At 43.1% G+C, this 18,548-nt stretch overlaps 1 protein-coding gene across 14 annotated transcripts in view; it reads right to left on the bottom strand.

The window, feature by feature from the left end:
* The window catches only part of Eip63E (cyclin dependent kinase Eip63E), a 523,995-nt gene that overhangs the window by 43,661 nt on the left and 461,786 nt on the right, over positions 1 to 18,548 (bottom strand). For all 14 annotated transcript variants that reach the window (XM_071681680.1, XM_071681686.1, XM_071681682.1 and 11 more), the window contains one exon: positions 17,428 to 17,621. In XM_071681680.1, coding sequence (XP_071537781.1) covers positions 17,428 to 17,621 — 194 coding nt within the window. The remainder of the gene's footprint in view (positions 1 to 17,427; positions 17,622 to 18,548) is intronic.

Genomic DNA, 18,548 nt, shown 5'->3' with positions numbered 1-18,548 from the left:
TATATCCACTTCGACGAGTCGTTAGCATGCGAGTATGCGCCTCTCTCTCTCTCTCTCTCTCTCTCTCTCTCTCTCTCTCTCTCTCTCTCTCTCTCTCTACTTTCCCCACCCCCTCCTGACCCCCCCCTCCCCCCCGTGAGAGAGACGGGCTCGGCGTTTCCAACTGTGCTGGAAGGCCGCCAGATCCCGTGAGGTGTAGCAGTGCTTGAGCCAAGCTGGGTGAGGGACCTCACCGAACCACAGACCACCACGGGGCATGAAGGGAGGCAAGGAAGGAAGCGAGGGAGGCAAGGAGTGACGGTGAGGGAGGGAAGGAGAGAGGAGGAGGTGACAGCGGGAGGGAGGAGATGAGAAAGTCAAGGAAGAAGGGAGATGGAAGGATGGTGGTGATGGTGAGGTAGGTGAGACTACGAAGAAGAAGAAGAAGAAGAAGAAGAAGAAGAAGAAGAAGAAGAAGAAGAAGACTAAGATGAAGAAAGAAAATAGGGAATATATATATACCTGTGATAAACGAAGACAAAATGAAGACTACAGAAAGTCAAGCAACGCAGCAAAACAGAGAGAAAATTTCTATTTCAGAGTGAAATCATCGAACGCGAAAACGTGGCAGCCATGGGACCGAGCACTTAAAAGATTTCCTGCATTAAATCTATTGTGTCCAGACTTGCTGGTACTCGAGGCTAGGTCAGCTGTGCAGGTCTGGTGGTCTCCGCACCGTGGAACCAATCACAGTGGGAAATGATATAAGAGTTTCCGACCTTTGATGCCCAGCAAGGCATCTGTGCGTTTTTTCGTATGACATAGTTTTAACCCCACCAACAAGGTTGGGGTCGTTGTCCCTTCCAATAATTCCAAAAAGATCCTTCAAGAATCGTGACACACACACACACACATAAATATATATATATATATATATATATATATATATATATATATATATATATATATGTATATATATATATATATATATATATATATATATATATATATATATATATATATATATATATATATATATATATATACAAGATACAGCAGAGGAAAATACAGTCGAGAAAGACTGTAGCAACAGGAGGAGTACAGAATACACACAAAGGAGCGACAGGAGGACGGATAGAGATCGGGGTCTGGGGAATATCGGCACGACAGTTCCACAAACCTGCCGATAAAACTAACAGTCGGCTGAATACATAAAGGATCCCTGTTTGTCTTGGGAGTCCAAAGTTCGGCTTCAAAAGCCAGGCACACATCGTATGGAAGTAATCTCTGACAATCGCTCTTAAAATGGCCGCCCGCCTCTCCTGGGTTTATTTGTTGGAGCGACGTGTCGTCGGGCGCTGAGTGTTATCTTCAGCCAATATTCTCCTGTTCGCTTCTCTATCATAGGTAACTTGTAGTTCTGTATGTTGGCTGGTTGATATCAAACTGATTCTAGGTGTGTGTGTGTGTGTGTGTGTGTGTGTGTGTGTGTGTGTCGATTCTCTTTCATTGTTTTGTTACGTGCAAGTAAACAGACGCATGCTAACACACAGGAAAGGGTTCATATATTCATTTCTCTACGTCTTGTTGGCTGCTTCTTTTGAAGGGAGAACGGTAAGGGGGACAAAGTATAGGTGGGGGCAAACCCCCCCTATGTCAAAGTAAATTCTAAAAAGCTAGAAACGCTGAACACAGCGCTTAGAAGTTGTGGATGAAGGAGGGAAAGTTGTGAGAGAATCTTTGAAGGAAATTGATTTCTTTTTTTACTTTCGAGAGGAAATGTGAAGATATCCTCAATTCCCCATATTGATGTTTCCATGCCAAATACAAATCTTCAATCAAGAATATTATCAAGAAGATTTTCTTTGATGTTTTACGTGTCTTGGTGTGATGATTACTGCTGGCCTTGACGAAGAAGGTATGGGTCAATACCTCCAGGCTTTTGAGGGGCCATTATAATTCCCTCCCTGCGATCATAATTACCCGGACCACCACTATAATAACTCCTCCATACCCTACGATCACAACTACCCCAGTCTGCACAACTCCTCTGATCACAACTACCCTGGCCACTACAACAGCTATCCCCCCCTTCATCACCACTACCCTAGCCACTACAACAACTACCCCCCCTCCCACCCTCCTATCATAACTACCCCTGGCCACAACCCTCCTCAGGGCCGGGCCAGGGAGCGGTAGTAACCATTTAGGGAGGGGCCAACCCCGGCAGAGACGATGGCGAGGATCTGTTCTACATTACGCTTAATATCTTCTCTTTAATTATCTCAGGCAATAAAGACGGTGGCCCTTATAGTGCGGGCAGGGGAGGGAGAGAGAGAGAGAGAGAGAGAGAGAGAGAGAGAGAGAGAGAGAGAGAGAGAGAGAGAGAGAGAGAGAGATGGCTGGCGAGCGGGATGTGATGGTGGTGGTAGAAGATGGAGGAGAGGCTGTTGTAATGTTGGTGATGGTAGAAGGTGGAGGAGAGGATGTCGTAGTGTTGGTGATGCTGGTGGCAGGGAGATGGAGGAGAGCCTGTTGTTGGTGTTGGTGATGGGTAGGAGATGGAGGAGAGGATGTCGTAGTGTTGGTGATGGCGGTGGTAGGAGACGGAGGAGAGGATGTCGTAGTGTTGGTGATGCTGGTGGCAGGGAAATGGAGGAGAGCCTGTTGTTGGTGTTGGTGATGGGTAGGAGATGGAGGAGACGATGTCGTAGTGTTGGTGATGGCGGTGGTAGGAGACGGTGGAGAGGCTGTTGTAGTGTTGGCGACGGTGACAATAATACGAACTTACTGTGAGCGGATGGTGAAAAGAGAGAGAGAGAGAGAGAGAGAGAGAGAGAGAGAGAGAGAGAGAGAGAGAGAGAGAGAGAGAGAGAGAGAGAGAGAAGAACCCATCCTGCTCAACCACATATCCTTCAAGACTTCCATTTTCTATATATATACAAAAACACAGTCAGTCACGTCATGAAAACAGACATTCTCATTTTGTCCATTTTGGTCATCTGTGTCTAGCAGCGACGGGGCATCAAACGGTCCGGCCAGAGAGATCTGTTTAATATTGATTGGCCCCGAAATTAGCATAGAAATTTCATTTCCCTACAGGACAATTTGGTGGCCAATCGTGTGTCGAGTCCGGCCTGTGTGTGTGTGTGTGTGTGTGTGTGTGTGTGTGTGTGTGTGTGTGTGTGTGTGTGTGTGGGTGTTGATGGGGGTGTAACGGAGCGACGCATGGAGACTATGTTGCCTGTCCAAGACACTCCTCTCCCTGTGTGTCTATGTTGTTGTTGATCACCTGTTGTATATTGTGGGTTGTGCGTGTGTGTGTGTGTGTGTGTGTGTGTGTGTGTGTGTTGCTGATTACCTTGCATACCACGGTAACTCATCGTCAGGTGGTACAAAATAACATCGCTGGTATAAGTTATTATCAGCTATCGTCAATATAACTTTGTTGTTATAGATGATTAGCTGCCATCAAGGGAGGAGGGTTGTTATGGCTCATCAATTGTGACGCAAATGAACCTGGTTATTACGGGAGACAAGTTGTTATCAAGATAACATAGTGGTTGCCAACCATCTTCCTTCGACGATAGATTTTAGCATCGGAAAATTACATTGTCCTTCGTCAGGCTGAGCACGAACGTGCACGACCCTTGAAGACGACGGTACGACCCTTGAACACGACCGTCCAGCCCTAAAGGTACGACCCTTGAGCACAACAACGGTACGACCTTTGAACACGACCGTCCGGCCCTAAAGGTACGACCCTTGAGCACGAAGGTACGACCCTTGAAACGAACCACTCGAACGTAAGCTTCGCTCTGGTATTCTGTGAAGCATCATTGTTTACCTAAGGGTCTGGGTGGCTTCCCATGTTATCTATTCGTTCATGACGTGCTAATATCACAGCCCTCACCTCCACTTCACTAACTCAAAGGGCAAGAGTCGGAGGTCGGCACTCAGCAGCCACTCAGAGCTCACAATGAGGCCACGACGCCCCTTGTATTCCTTCACATCTCTCACGAGTCTTTGAAAAGGCGGGAATCTGCCACAGATGAAGGAGAAAAAAAATTATAAATGAGCGCGAAATTTTTACAGACTGACACGTGACACTTTTCAGAAAGATTCCTTTTTATATTTTGAGAGTCATTGTTCGTCTGCAGAAAGGCTGCTCGATGCTTTCTGTTTTGTTAATGTAAAAGAAAGACGTGATAAAAGGTGTAGATCCATTCCATCGGTGATAAGTGCTATCTAAAGCGTCTGCGAGAAAAAAAATATACAAAAAAACAAAACAAAAATAATAACTGACAACTGTGCTCAGCGTCACGTCTGGTTGTACTGGATGAGACGGAACTTTCTCCTCCCACTCTTTTATTTTTTGATACTTTCTTCTCTGTGACAATATTATTAAGGCTAGACGGATGAAAATACTGTATGTTGCGTTTTATTATAGTCTCTTGGTGTTGCAACTTTCTGAAGGCAAATGCTACTGACCAAAATGTTTATTTTTTTTTCGTTTCTTTTGTGTAAAGAAAATTGTAAACGAGCGTAGAATCAGATCCGCCTTATAGAGCATCATTATAAAAAGTTTTTTCTTTAAGGTCACGTGCCTTACGCAGGGGACGGAGGGCGTTCTTTTAGGGTAACATCGTCTGTTCCGAGATGAACTTTGGACTGGGAAGTCCTTAAAAAGGGTCGGAGGGTCGAGAAAAAGGAGGAAACTAGATGTCTTTGATGTGAGTCAGTTATCACTTGGTTATGGTCTACATCCCTGCAACTTTATTTCAATGTCTCTCTGACATGTATTTTTTTTTTTCTTTTCGTTGAAGATTTCCTTTCTCCAGAAAGAGGTATTTGGAGAGTGTTTTATAGAGCTGCATGTGTCTTAAACTTCTCTTTATAACTCGTGTGGTGCTCTGGTATCTTGTCTCACTGTGTCTCTAATGTCTGGTCTCCCTGGTTCTCTTGTCTCTGGTCTCCCTTGTTCTTTAGGGCCTGGTCTCCCTTGTTCTCTAGTGTCTGGTCCCCCTTGTTCTCTAGTGTCTTGTCTCCTGGTTCTCTAGTGTTTGGTCTCCCTATTCCATGTGGCTTGTTCCGCTAGTGTCTCGTCTCCCTGGTTCTCTAGTGTCTGGTTTCTCTGGCCCTTGTGTCTTGTTCTCTAAAGTCTTGGTCCTCCGGTTTCTTGCTAATTAGGTTCTCTAGTTTCTTGATAACCTGGTTCTTTGACTTCTGTGGTTCCTTCCTTTCTCTCGACTCTTGGTCACGTTTATTTGTTACGTATCTTTCATATATTTCCATGGTACACCAAGTGGTTTTCGCTGGTTCGCAAAAAAAGAGAGAGAAAGAGAGAGAAAGAGAGAGAGAGAGAAAAAAAAAGAGGAGTGGAGAGGCCCTCTGTCTAGATAGTTACGGCCCTCGACCACCATGAATACTTAAAGAGATGAAGGTGGTTTCTTTGCCTTTAGAGATCTGCACTCTCTCTCTCTCTCTCTCTCTCTCTCTCTCTCTCTCTCTCTCTCTCTCTCTCTCTCTCTCTCTTCTCCCAAGTACCGCAGTAAGGTTGGCGGACCCAGCCACCCGCCTACCACACCCGCAGACCACTCGATAACCAATATATTTTTCCTCCCGGTGGTGGTCTTTCTCTCTCTCTCTCTCTCTCTCTCTCTCTCTCTCTCTCTCTCTCTCTCTCTCTCTCTCTCCACTCTAAGAACGACCCTCTCGCCCAGGAGGAAGGTCTGGGTAACAACCCCCACCCCACCCCACCCTCTTACTCCAGCCCTATGTAAAGACATACATAAAGGTTCCTATTGCCAAGAGGCAAGCTGGTTTTTCGACCTTTTCTCTCTCTATCTCTCCTCTCTCTCGTCCCTTGTGGCTCGACACTGTCTCGCTAGAGTCTCGACCGACCGATCTTTTGTAACGGTAACTTCCATTTGGCTTCGATGTACAGAGACATAAAAGCTATGGCCGAGTGCTAAGGGGGAGACTTTTGTAGAGAAAAACAAATACCCCTTTTTTCCCAATAAAAAAAGAGGGCAAACTTTTTTGTTAGATATTACACTAGAATTCAGACAGCGCAGAAAAACGAAAAAGCAATTATGTAACAGATCAGAAAACAAAATGCAATTACGCAACAGATGATATCTGGTAAACAAGCCGGGTGTACAATGTCCACTCTAGCTACGATGCTGTTGTCATTTCGGGTCGACACTCCTGAAGGGGCAGAAGCTGAGGATTCAATTCTCTCTCTTAGGATCGAGAGGTTCCGACGGCAGATTGAATCACATGACTGTGGTGGCTATACGAACATTGCACTTCGTGAGTGGTTATTCCTTTTTTCTTTTTTTCATATACGACTTCTTGAGGATAATTCGTGAGACTGGTAACTTCGAGATGAACCTTCGTGAGGTTAACTAAAGATGGGGGGGTGGCGTCGTTCAGCTGGGCTAGGGTTAGTTTCAGATATCTGAGGTTAGTACTTTGTGTTAGTTATACTGTATTGATTATCATTTATGAAAAGGCTAAGAAAAGGAGGAGGAGGAGGAGGAGGAGGAAGTAGAGGAAGAAAAGGAAAAAAAGAAAAAGGAAAAAGAAAAGAAGTAGAAGAAAAAATAATGTCTCCTTGGAACGACAGCAATTAAAGAGGAGGAAAAAGATGAAGAAGAATAAGAAGAAGAAGAATAAGAATGATAAAAAAGATGAAAACAGAAAAAAAATACTGTTTCGTGGGCACTAGAATGACCCAAGAAGAAGAGGGAAAGAGAGGGAGAAAAATACTGTCCCCTGTGGGCCAGGGTGACTCACACACTACCACAACTCGTTGCCTGACCAAGAGTAAACTATATATATATATCAGACACATGTGTCGGGGCCATGATCTTGTACAGCAACTATCTGTCTGTCTGTCCACGTGTTAGTCCGTCTGATATGTATATCAGACAAATGCCAACAGTTTCCATACTAAAGCTTCTACATACGTACAAATCAAGAGACTTTGACCTCACCCCTCCCGCCTTGAGGCAACAGGTTATGAGAAGGCACATGGCATGAAACTATGACCTAATGATTCCTTCTTCCCGACCCAGGAGAGGGGACCTGATTACTGGTGAAATGAGGCCTGGCAAAGAAGCAACGACAGTACAGTACTCCTGCTCTGACCTAACAATGCCCCAAGATGCCTTTAAGGGGCCCCTCAGATATAATTCAATGGCATGGAAATACAACAGGGAGGGACTGCCCAACAGATGTATGTTGAAGTAAGAGTGAGGGAGTGTCTGGAAGGGCGGGAGGGGGTGGATGGAGTAGGACGCGAGACGAAGGGTGGGTGTTTTTGCAACGTTGTGGAAGGTTGGGTTTCGTTAGGTGTAAAGGTGTACGTGGGAGTTCGTGGGGAAAAGACTGAGGCCTATGACGGGGTTATCTGCTGGAGGAAGATACATGGGGAAGGAAAAGCTTCGTTAGGTGTGCGAAAATCGGATTAGGTTCAGTGTTAAAAGAGGTAACTATGGCGTCCGTCCATAAATGCGTATCATATCACCTCCCTTCACGATACTGAGGAAAAGATGTCTGCTAAAAGATGTCTCCCGTCAGTGTGAAGAGATGTGTAATAGACAACACGCGGGAACAACAGTACTAAGTGGTGATCCACACACGTATAAATAAACATTGAAGTGTTCCTTGCGAGCTGCAAAGAGGGTATACCATGAAACTGAGCCAGAAATTTGATAAGGAAGGGCATAAAGAAGTATCGCTACCGCGTCAGAGTTGTGAAGACAATAAGGTAAGTGACGAAGGTGTGAATGCTGACAGCACAGAGAATGCTCATAAGACAGGATCCCAAGAGTGTAGGACTCCCTCCCCTTACAGTAGCTCATTACATTACATTGGATATCATATGGACTTAAAACGCAAACGCAACTGGAGCAAAAAAAAAAAAAAAAAACATAAAAACCACAAAATTACAGAACTGACTTTGACGTATCATTAACATACCATGCATGTCAGATTTCCTGTAACTACGAATGATCAAAGTGTATCTCTCGGCCAATCAGCAGGCAAGAGCCAGTTAACCGACAAACAGACCTACACACGAACGCAAGATGATGTCAACAAACCGAGCAGAGACGCGACACTCCCGAGGAAACAATATCGCCGCCACACCCTCCCCCCTCGCGATATCAAGGAAAATTGATACTTGCCCACCCCAGCGAGACGCGCCCAAATGTGTTGCCTTTGATGACGGTGTCGCAACCCTGTCCATGGCGGACGGGTGGGGGGGAAGGAATGGTGCCGGAGGACTTTGATGTTACGATTATTATTTCTGAGAGGAGACGGTCCGAATACACTGTCGAAAAAAAGAGAAATATAGAGGGAAAAATGGGAATCCCGGCCTGATCCATCAGAGGCGAGCTTGAGGGAAAAAAATCCTATTAGGTGACGTACACGAAAATTGGAGAGGGTGTGAAGGACATGGGGGAGTCGACTGCTGACTTTTATCTATCCCCAACTATCATGGCCGACAGTTACAGTACGATAAGACTCGCGACTACAGCAATGCTCTACCTTCCCTGTGTCACCTTCCAACGCGCCCTCTATATATAAGTCTTCAGAGGAGACTATGGTGTCTTTGTCACCTCCGAACGCTCGCTAGCAGCCTAAGAAGACTTCGATGAGCTCATCTTCTGATCTGACGAACTGAAGCATTTCCCAGAGGCAGTCGATGCACTACACTTTCACTTACTGGCTTTTAAAACACTGTTGATGCCTTCTTGATGAGAGTACCTCTCTGTCGACATTATTGGCAATATGACATTCGCTCCTTATTACAGCCGGGGAGAAAGAGTGCTGGAACACTCCCGATCGAAAAGCAGTACCGACCCTTCTGTCTCGACCCGTAAAAACAAGAGTTCGGTACAGTTTCGAAATCAGATGTGTGCCGGGGCTTTAGCTTTGTTCCAAGAGGTGAGTTTCGAGACTTTAAGCATGTCCTGAGACATAGAGTGTGTCTCATGACTTTTGTCCGTGTGCACAATGCACACCGTCAGTCACCAGACAACGTATTCATCTGTACTTCGATGTCTTCTCATTCTTCGTTCTAACTCTTTTGCTTGAGTCGTTCTCCTGAACCACTGCCCAGATCGAAGCTCTGATATCAAGTATACATCAGTCATGTAACCTGCTAACACTGGGCATAAACTGATCTATCGTAAAATCCAAAGACCCACTACTGTGCGCTTAAACGCTCCGGCTCCGCCTTGACAATTCTGATAAACAGAAATACGAGGCACAGAAGGATTACTCAAGCGTTGTACATTAGTCCTACTACTAGGTATGGTAAACTGCGTAAATGTGATCCACTGAGAGATGTCTTTTCACCGAGAAACTAACTCCATCTAATCGAACATGGGGTGCTCTAACTCGAACCACTGAGCCATTGAGAACAATACCCTCCAAGGACTCGCTTCGCAGCGTTCCTGGTACGCGGTTCGAAGCCTGGTCGAAACTGTATAGAGCCCTAAAGAATCTTCCAGTCGAGACAGAGAACTCGACACCGTTTCGATCAAGTAGCCCTGGCATAACACTGCCACTATATATATATATATATACCTTATTCACATGGCTTCGTGATTACTTCAGGGCAAATATCAATTCTATGTCACTGTCCGTGACTCGAGTGCATGATAATCACTCGTAGACTAACCACATCAAACGCTCCTGCTGGCTTGGAGAGAGAGAGAGAGAGAGAGAGAGAGAGAGAGAGAGAGAGAGAGAGAGAGAGAGAGAGAGAGAGAGAGAGACATAAGTGCTGGGGGAGGGAAACGCCACCACACACACACAGGAGGAGCTTTACCCGCCGCCGTCGTCTTGCAGGTGGAATTCCCCCAGGCGACTCGTCTTGCAGCTTCGCCGCACTGGCGGGAAAATAATATTATCTCTCCCACCTCGCCTCTCGTGCTGTGTATTGTGACCAAGAAACTATATTACCTCCCGCTTCACCTTCTGCCGCCTCAGGTTTCCCCCCCCCAACCCCCTTGTGAGAGAAACACTACTGTAGAAACAGTCGTACCAAAACAAAAACACACCACGAAATGAAAACGAGTGCACTGGGGAAAAACATTTTCGAAACTGTTTCGATACACTTTTCGACCTGAGTTTCTTAGTGGCACATATGAACCAATGGAACAATTATTCTGTATTCTTAAAACAAAAGATTTGATATTCAGCGAAGTTATTATAGTAAATCAGTTTCTTTAAAGAGAATTACTTTTACAGAGGTAGTTGGATGCAAGATTCCAACTGAAAGACAAGCAAACTGTGAGATGTTCCGAGTCTGTTTCGATGCGTGTTTGTCTTGAACTTCCTGCCATGTTGATAAAGCCATTTTAATTTTCTCATTTGGATCCATCAAAGATCTAATAATGAGCGAAGCGGTTACTCTGAATTAGGATCCGTCTACTGAGAAGTGGTTACTCTGAATCGGTTTCCGTCTATTGAGAAGCGGTTACTCTAAATAAGGTTCCGTGTACTGAGTGATATACTACAGACTGAAACGCTTCGAAATAGTAACAAAACATTTCTATTCCTCCCCCATGTCCATTTGGCTTTATTAAAAGATCTGATATTTAGTAGCCAACTGGTTATTGTGGATGTGAGCGTTAATGATGCAGTTGAAAGCACACCGGTTATTAGCATGGCTGTACGAGGCTGTTCATTCAACGTGGGGATGAAATAACGAGGATGAGTCCGCTTATTGTTCGAACAATAACAACGTCCATTGAGCATGAGTGACTGTTATTAAAATCTACCAAAAAAAAAAAAAATGTAGTAATACTGCCATGAATGCATGGCCGTAATTTCCAAAAAGAAAAAAAAAAAACGACAAAACCTTCAATAAAGAGGACTATATATTATCCGAACTGTCATAATGGCGGATATGATAGGCGAAATGGAGCGCTTCAGGAATGCTGTTCCATGTCTTCTCTTTTAATTGGTTTTGTATCCGGCTCCATCAGGATTATATCCGGTTCTGTACACTTTGTATCCGATTCAACGTGTGCAGTTTGATCACTAGAAAGGGCTGAGCTCATGGCATCTAATAAAGTGTTCGAAACTAATACCAAAATTAAGGTTCATATATGTACAGTCTTGAAATCTTGAAGCTGTTCGCGATAATTGGACCGTGTGGTCATAATAACCAGGCGATGACGACCATAATGACCCTGGTAGTTGGTAGCCTTAACAACTAACCAACCATTACCAAACATTATCAAAACGATATACAAGTGATTCAGGGGAAAAAAAACCGAGAGAAGTTTAAAAGTTTTGCCAAATGATTTGTATATCTTTCATTTTTTGTTTTGTTTTAAGCACTGTTTTTTCTTACCAAGAGTCGGGGCTTTGAATATGTACACTTTCTAAGTCCTTTCGACAGTAAATGTCGGCTAATTAACAATTAATAACATACAGGGGGACCAAGTGTTTAAATATATGGCCAAAAATAAACTAGTGTGTGTGTGTGTATATATATATATATATATATATATATATATATATATATATATATATATATATATATATATATATACTTCAGGTATAACATCTAGTTTACATACCTGGATATACCATGGGTATACACCCAAAGTAACGTAATGAGAATAATACACTAGGGATATACAATCAACATACCAACATATATCGTGGGATTTCTGAATAGATAAATATCAATGTTTTCACACCAGAGGTTTACGTTTTATCGTCTGGTTTACCATAACACTGGCAAAATGACTGACTAAACTGGTACGGGTTTACATATAGGGTATACACGTAGGGTTTACAGGCTACTCAACCCATTCAGCATAGTGGTACGACAGTACGACTCATCTATTACGACGGCACGACTTATCAGTCACGACGGTACGACCCTCTTGAGGACGTACCTGTAGGTCATGTCGTCGTTCTCAAGGGTCGTACCGTCGTGCTCAACAGCTCCTAACATTCATGAGCTGTGTCTATCTATATCAAAGAAAGAGAAATTATATCTATATATCTATCTATCTATCCACCAATCCTCTATCTATCTATCTACCTATCTATCTATCTATTCATAAATCTATCTATCTACGTAAGCATGTATGTATGTATGCATGTATGTATGTGTGTATCATGTATGTATGTATGTATGTATGTATGTATGTATGTATGTATGTATGTATGTAATATGTATGTACGTATGTATGTATTATGTACGTATGTATGTATGTATGCATCACGTACGTATGTATGTACGTAAGTATGCATGTATGTATGCATGAATGCGTGTAAGTAATATGTATGTATGTATGTATAAACAGAGATATAGCCAAAAAAAGGTAAAAAAAGAATGGAACTTGGGACTCCAACGGCATAGCAACGTTAATCTAAATCACTTTACCTCTGATCCCGTACACTCCTGAAACAATGGCGCTGTTGGCGTCACTAAAACAAACACTGTATTGCATAAATCTGCATAATTCCTGGACGCCCTGGGCCCAGAGAGAGAGAGATTCCCCCGCCCGCGGCGGAGGTGCATCCTGGCGAATTCATACGAGGCGAGGAAGTCCCTCCGAATGTGAACGTGGAACCAAGTCGAAAAAGATTCATATCAAGTTGCCTGACAGTCACATCTCTCTCTCTCTCTCTCTCTCTCTCTCTCTCTCTCTCTCTCTCTCTCTCTCTCTCTCTCTCTCTATATATATATATATATATATATATATATATATATATATACCAGGCGGATAACCGAATCCAAATTTTTTGCTTTTTTTTTTTTAGTCTTTTTAATTAAATTGTCAGACGTTTGTTTAGGTCAGGTCGCCCCAAGTCATCTCCTAGGTGGAGGAAGATGAATATTCATCTGTTAATTTTCTCTCCAAACTTTCACATTATTCATGGGTCCACTGGTCAGTTATATGGGCTTTGATCCTACTAACTACCATGGTCATTACGGCCGTCAACGTCAAAGCTATACGGGCCAAAAGACTGAAAAAACATCTGAACGCTTTTAGGTGTTTGAATGCCATCTTCAGGTGTTCAGACACTGTACCAAGACCATACACACGCTGCTGATACATGAAACTGTCCCTTTTATTTTTAATTACGGAACATTTTTTTTAAGATTCATAAAAGACCGTAACTCGTTCAAAAAAAAAAGTTTCTTATACTAATATGCAAAAAATGTATACGAAAAATTAATTAAGCACCTCGGAAAAAAAGTAGTATTCCACGATTCACAAATACGGGTATTTCAGAGTAGATTATGAATAATATAAGAGAGAGAAAAATATGAAACAGGTCCTGCCTTTGTTGAATGATATGTATCACGAAATAGATAGAGAACTGGTGAAGACAACACAGTTTGTTAGAGTGAGATATGTAAAACTGGTGGCTGAAAAACCATAATTTCTCATATATATATATATATATATATATATATATATATATATATATATATATATATATACTGGAAGAAAAAAACAGAGTATATATCCTGCAGGTGTTGCCATGTCTAGTTCACGTAAATCGATACACTGATATATTTATGTAACATCACTTGAAAGAATTTTATCAGAATTCCTTAAGAAAAAAAAAAAATCTCAAAATTATCAACCGAAAATACTAATAAAAAAGTGATGCTAGTTCGTCTCAGTGTGAAGCTATTACTTTTATGTAACAAGAGCATTTAAAGAGGCTGTTGAGGTCCTCTCCCTCTCCCCACCCCACAGGCGTAACCCCAAATTAAATTTGCAACATAAAAATTAACAGAGTCAATTAAATTTTTTTTTTAATCTTGTGTTAGGGAGGGACGAAGAGGGGAAGGGGGGTGGGGGAATGGGGCGATAAGGTTAGGGGGGGGGATAAAGAAATCTCACGCGTTGTGCCTGTTGGCGTCAAACTAACTAGTTCAAAAGGTGAAAAAAAAAAAATCCAAAAATCCAAAAATCCAAAAATCACATGCATTCAAATATCTTTTAACAAGATATTTACTTCTAATTTTCTTTCCCGTCAGAAATCACTAGTGAAGAACCTACCTCCAACATTATCTCCACCACCACCACCACTAGCCGCACCATCACCAACACTACCGCCAACACCAACACACATCCACACACATACACACACACAGACACAGACAGACAGGCAGACAGACAGACAGACACAGACAGACAGACAGACAGACAGACGCACACAAACAAAACCAACCTTCCCCTCCCCCCCCCCCACCCCCCGTCCACAACAATCGAAGGAAGACAAAACAATAATAATAAATAAAAGAAACACTGAATGATTTGTTTCATTTAGTTTCTCTTCATAAAAAATATATATATATATATATATATATATATATTTCCTTTCAACCGCGAAATCTCCTCTGAAACGGTGTAGCAAAAGACCCTGGCGCATTCGGAGCCTCGCTTCTGTCTAGCCCTCCCCAAACCCCCCCAACCCCCGCGCGTTGTAATCTGTCGAAGCTGCAATTCTTTCTTTACTTCTTTCTTTCTTTCTTTCTGGCACTGAACAAAGAGAGAGAGAGAGAGAGAGAGAGAGAGAGAGAGAGAGAGAGAGAGAGAGAGAGAGAGAGAGAGAGAGAGAGAGATTAAAGTTTCTTGCAGGTATTTGCGAAAAGAAGAAACACAGGCGAATTTTGGAGATGCCTTTAAGTCATGGTGGGTAAACGTGTAAAAGACGAATTCAGGCCAATTTTCTATTCGTTTTCAAAGGTTTTGGGGAGTGAAAACGAGAGGCCATTGTGTGTGTGAGAGAGAGAGAGAGAGAGAGAGAGAGAGAGAGAGAGAGAGAGAGAGAGAGAGAGAGAGAGAGAGAGAGCTGCCTCTCCATGGAATGATCTGACTGGTTGATTCTAAGGACGTCATTGCTGAAGTATGGTTGGTTGATTCACGTCACGACGTCACTGATGAACACTCTGATTGGCTGAGTCACAGTACGACGTCACTGATGAACACTCGTGATTGGCTGAGTCACAGTACGACGTCAGTGATGAACACTCTTGATTGGTTGAGTCACAGTACAACGTCACTGATGAACACTCTGATTGGTTGAGTCACAGTGCGACATCACTGTCGAACACTAATTGGCATATTCACGGTAAGTCATTAATGAAAATCACCATGTAATGACTAATTAACATCCTTCCCCTCTGGTGAGATGAGGGGACACTTTAATAAAGTCTGTTCCCTTCTGTGTCTGTCCATCAGACTGTCTGTCTGGCTGTCTGTTAGTCTGTCCATCTGTCTGTCTGTCTCCGAGAACACAAGAGCAAAAATTCATTCTCACGCGATATATATATATATATATATATATATATATATATATATATATATATATATATATATATATATATATATATATATATAATCTAGGATTACGTCCGGGTTCACGAGACTGGATATTCAAATCTTATTGTCCCTGTACTTCTTGAGAGAGAGAGAGAGAGAGAGAGAGAGAGAGAGAGAGAGAGAGAGAGAGAGAGAGAGAGAGAGAGAATCACTGCGTCACAGAAGCGTACGTCTCTAAGTGAACCTTTAAGTGAATTTGAAACTGACGCGCTTGCAGCCACTGAAAAACCACACACCATTTTCTTTTTCTTTTTTTCGTCTTCCGGAAAACGTTCCGAAACGTTTCATTCTGAGCCATTCCTCCTTAATATATCTCTCAGGATGAAAGGGCTATGAGAGACGAAGGATTTTTGGGCGAATCTCCTATGGTCGCATCCATATAAAACCGCCTTAAGGCTATCTAATCTTTTTTTTCTCCCTTTGCCAAGTTAATTGGTTTTCTATGCTAAACGTTCGGGTGGCAGGACGTAAACAAATGCGGTTTTCAGAGCGATGAAAGTCCTGTGATACCGTAGGACACGATCGACCTAAAGAGCAGCGGTGGTCGACCCCATCTGCCCCTGGAACTGAGTAATTGTCGGTGTGTTCCATCAGGAATTTTGAAGCGATGTAACTTTGATGATGGCGAATGGTATTAGTGTTGAATTAATGAGGAAGCCCAGAGTAATTATCTTCATTCATTCTGGTTACTTTTCATCAGCGACCTTCAACTGCGCTTTCCTCTTTACACCCGTCCTCCACCTAGGACAATTCTCCCTCTCTCCCTCCGCTCCTTCCCGGTGGCAGTTGAGCCGGAGGGACAGGTGGATAGCGGAGGTCCATTCTGCTGTCCTCCACCTAGGACAATTCTCCCTCTCTCCCTCCGCTCCTTCCTGGTGGCAGTTGAGCCGGAGGGCCAGGTGGATAGCGGAGGTCCATTCTGCTGTCCTCCACCTAGGACAATTCTCCCTCTCTCCCTCCGCTCCTTCCCGGTGGCAGTTGAGCCGGAGGGACAGGTGGATAGCACAGGTCCACTCTGCTCTGTTATCCTCTTTGTTGACCACAGTATAAGACTAAGACTGTAGGTAACCTAACTGTGGTCTTTCACGTCTCCTGTTATCGTTCCTTCTCACGTGCCCTATTCTTCAGCAGATAACCTCGTCATGGACCATCAGGTCTCCTACTGTCTGACCTTCTAATGAGCCTTATCATCCTGCAGATAACAGACCATCAAGTCTCCTGTCATTTCTTATCATGTGCTTCCTGCCTCCTCCTTCCCGACCCGCAGGCCAAAAAAAAAAAAAAAAAAAATGACTAAGGCTGGAAACCCCAAACACTCCGTAAAACGCTGGAGGAAATGAAGACGTACCTGGACATTAAGAGAACACCTCGAAAACACACCAATAAACAAAAAAAATAGATTGAAATATGATGGGCATCACTTCAGACGCATAAATCTACAAGAGATGAAGTAAACATTTTTTTTTCTTCTTCCCTTAAGGCCATCCAAGATAGGATAAACAACGCTGTGGGTCTTGGAATATGTCTCGAACGATCGTAAACCTTGAGGCTTCTTCTGGCCATTCTATGAAGGACCAGCTACCATAAATAACCCCAAAGTGTTCAGACATTTCCCCCTCACATATAAGTGTTCGAACACAGTGTTGCCGGGCTGCCCCTACTTGTGGCTCCTTCGTGAGGGGAAAAGCCAACATTCAGCTAGGCTGTATCATCATCACCTGACGAGAGAGAGAACCACGCTAACTAAGCTCTACGATGAATGCTTGTGTTCACGACCTTCGAACTCACTCTTGAAGTATCAGGTTAACGGCCACGCCATCATACCCAGAGGTCACGTCGTGTTGATGGCGCCACATACACCATCGTGCTCAGGACCAGTCGTCCTCAAGGCCTTGAGTTACACCGAAATAATATAAAAAGGACCCTTAGGGATACTGAGGAGCAATTCTAATGATCACTAAATACTACAGTTCCTACGAACCGGGTACCTCCGAACCCCAATCGAAAACCACTGATGCCGAAGAAAGAAAACCCCCACAAGACCTTCAAAACTACTTACCCCGAAGGCGGAATATCTTTTGGATTTGCGGGTGTCTTTGCATAAGTAGACTTCGGATTTAGGTCTGGGTGGCTTCTTCGGCCTCATGATGACCTTCTGCTCGCTGCGGATGTCCTCGTCGAGCAGTTTCGAGTCGGAGGAGACGGAGAGCTGTCTGGAGAGGGATTCTCTGTGGTCTACGAGTCGCTCCCAACCTGTGGCAGAGACAGAGGGAGAGAGTGAGAGAATGGGATGAGGTCATGGTACGAAGTGCAACCTCTCATCCAGATGAAAAACATATGACTTCAATATAAAGTATTTTTGTAATCATCACACACACACACACACACACACACACACACACACACACAGTGTTCGTGACCTCTCACTGATAACTTGACTTAACTTGTATCAAATTTACTTTCTGCTAATGAGAAAACTAATCCTTCGCACACAGAACATCATTAGCAACAGTACGCAATGTAAAAACTAGTTATTCACACCACATTATCTTTGTTAGCATTGCCATATATATATATATATATATATATATATATATATATATATATATATATATATATATATATATATATATATATATATATATAAATTGACCAGTGTCGACTCATTAAGCTTGTGTTAGTACACCTACCCACTCACCACAGTGGCAAGGTTCAGAGAGAGAGAGAGAGAGAGAGAGAGAGAGAGAGAGAGAGAGAGAGAGAGAGAGAGAGAGAGAGAGAGAGAGTAAGTTTTCAGCACCGGGAGCAGCTATTCAGAGGTTTAGCTCAACAAATCTTCTTTAAGTATTCCCAAACACGTCAAGCAGCCAAAGGCACCGAAGACTATATATATATATATATATATATATATATATATATATATATATATATATATATATATATATATATATATATATATATATCAGGCAAGCTGAGCAAATAAGCTTTATCAAATATCCTTATGTCTCCCAAAATGCAAGATATTCGGAAGATTAGCTCAGATAATATTGTCTGAATATTCTTTTATAAGCGAGGACCCGAGACATCAGCTCAGCTGCTGGCTACCTAGCAGCAGCAGCAGCAGCTGGGAACAAGTGACACTGTACACGCAATCTGTCTCCCTCAAAGAAAATGAAATGA

The sequence above is a fragment of the Panulirus ornatus genome, chromosome 33, assembly GCF_036320965.1.
Source record: "Panulirus ornatus isolate Po-2019 chromosome 33, ASM3632096v1, whole genome shotgun sequence".
NCBI classification, from domain to species: Eukaryota; Metazoa; Arthropoda; class Malacostraca; order Decapoda; family Palinuridae; genus Panulirus; species Panulirus ornatus.
The sequence above is the reverse complement of the archived record's forward strand: the minus strand, read 5'-3'. Positions and strand labels throughout refer to the sequence as shown.